Genomic DNA, 1,580 nt, shown 5'->3' on the forward strand with positions numbered 1-1,580 from the left:
TAAATATAAAAAAATAAAAATAAAAAAATAGCAAATGATCTAATAAGGGTTCGTTAAGTAAATTATGGCAGTTTGACTCAATGGAACCCTACGCAGCACTTACAAATAAAGAATGTAGCTTTGGCCGGGTGTGGTGGCTCATGCCTATAATCCCAGCACTTTGGGAGGCTGAGGTGGGCGGATCACAAGGTCAAGAGATCTTGTGAGACCAGCCTGGCCAACATGGTAAAACCCCGTCTCTGCTAAAAATACAAAAATTATCTGGGCGTGGTGGTGGGTGCCTGTAGTCCCAGCTACTTGAGAGGCTGAGGCAGGAGAATCGCTTGAACCCGGGAGGTAGAGGTTGCAGTGGGCCGAGATGGCACCACTACAGTCCAGCCTGGGCAACAGAGTGAGACTCTGTCTCAAAAAAAAAAAAAATGTAGCTTTATATCGCTTGACATGAAAAAGCAGTCATAATATAATAAATGCAAGGCAAGTTACAAAACCGTGTGCATTCACTACCCACTTAATTTATGTATGGATGTATGGTCATATAAACACACACGCACAGAAAAAAATCTAAAAAGGACATATGCCAAAATATTAATAAAAGGATAATGGGTGACTTAAATAAGCCTTCTTTAGACTATCTTGGGTGTAATCAAAACACAACAGAACTGTGTTACGTTTCTGTCTTGATGAGTCTGTCCTTTGAGGCTCTGTGAAATCTCTGTGAATCGGACTAACGATCACTTGATCCTCTGCGGCTGAATCTTCTCCACTAAGGAAGTGCCAGCAGACAGGATGCTTTACCACCTATTTTACTTTTTTATTTTTGGTCAACTCTAAGTCCATGGACTGCATACGTTTTCACTTCACACACAAGTTTCCCCTTTGGGGTAATATTTTAACAGCTATGAAGCTAACGATCATTTCGTTTTGCCAGAGTTGCCCACACACCTGGCTCCCCTGTCCTGGGACAAGGTGGCCAGAACCTCTTGGGCCTGCACCCCTCACCTGTAGCAATTCCATCAAAGAGAGACAGCACCCGGATGGGCTTCCTCTTCTCAGCTGGGACAGGTGGGTAAACCTTTGGAGGATCCTAAGCAGTGAGCACAACAGGTCAGATGTACGCCCAGTGGTATCCCAAGCTCCCACCCAGCGCTGGCCCTCCAGCCAGGCTCCTAGACCCACACACCCCGTGCGCAGCTCAGGTCCCACAACCACAGCTCAGCCAAGGGAGCTCGAGACCACGCCCCAGGCCCAGCACTCACAAATTCCTGGTCGTGGTTATTAGCGAAGAACATCTGAAGCCGGGAGGGCCAGTCCTCTCGCCGCCGCAGCAGCCCATAGGTACCCTTGTGCCCGCACATGTAGCAGTTCCAGGGGTCTTCCTTAATGGCCGCCTGGGCAGCCCCCGGCCCCACTAAGAGGTCCACACACTCCACGCAAAAGCACCTGGAAGGAAACTCAGTGAGCAGAGGAGATTCTCAGCCCTGGTCCAGGGAGGCCAAGGTGTGCTACCTGGAATGGAAAGACCGGGTCTGGAGCATGGCTGGGGTGGAGGGGGGGTCTGTGCGGAGGGGAGGGGAGGGGAG

The 1,580-nt window shown here is 49.6% G+C and overlaps 1 protein-coding gene across 7 annotated transcripts in view; it reads right to left on the reverse strand.

The window, feature by feature from the left end:
- The window catches only part of DNMT3A (DNA methyltransferase 3 alpha), a 116,035-nt gene that overhangs the window by 15,146 nt on the left and 99,309 nt on the right, over window positions 1-1,580 (reverse strand). For all 7 annotated transcript variants that reach the window (XR_001886513.1, XM_017876846.1, XM_017876847.1 and 4 more), the window contains 2 exons: window positions 1,257-1,440; window positions 1,000-1,084 (listed from right to left, as the gene is read on the reverse strand). Coding sequence is in view for 6 of the 7 variants with exons in the window: in XM_017876846.1 (XP_017732335.1) it covers window positions 1,000-1,084; window positions 1,257-1,440 (269 nt within the window). In the remaining variant the exon portion in view is untranslated. The remainder of the gene's footprint in view (window positions 1-999; window positions 1,085-1,256; window positions 1,441-1,580) is intronic.

Source organism: Rhinopithecus bieti, unplaced genomic scaffold, assembly GCF_001698545.2.
Source record: "Rhinopithecus bieti isolate Rb0 unplaced genomic scaffold, ASM169854v2 scaffold_7681, whole genome shotgun sequence".
Taxonomy (NCBI): Eukaryota; Metazoa; Chordata; class Mammalia; order Primates; family Cercopithecidae; genus Rhinopithecus; species Rhinopithecus bieti.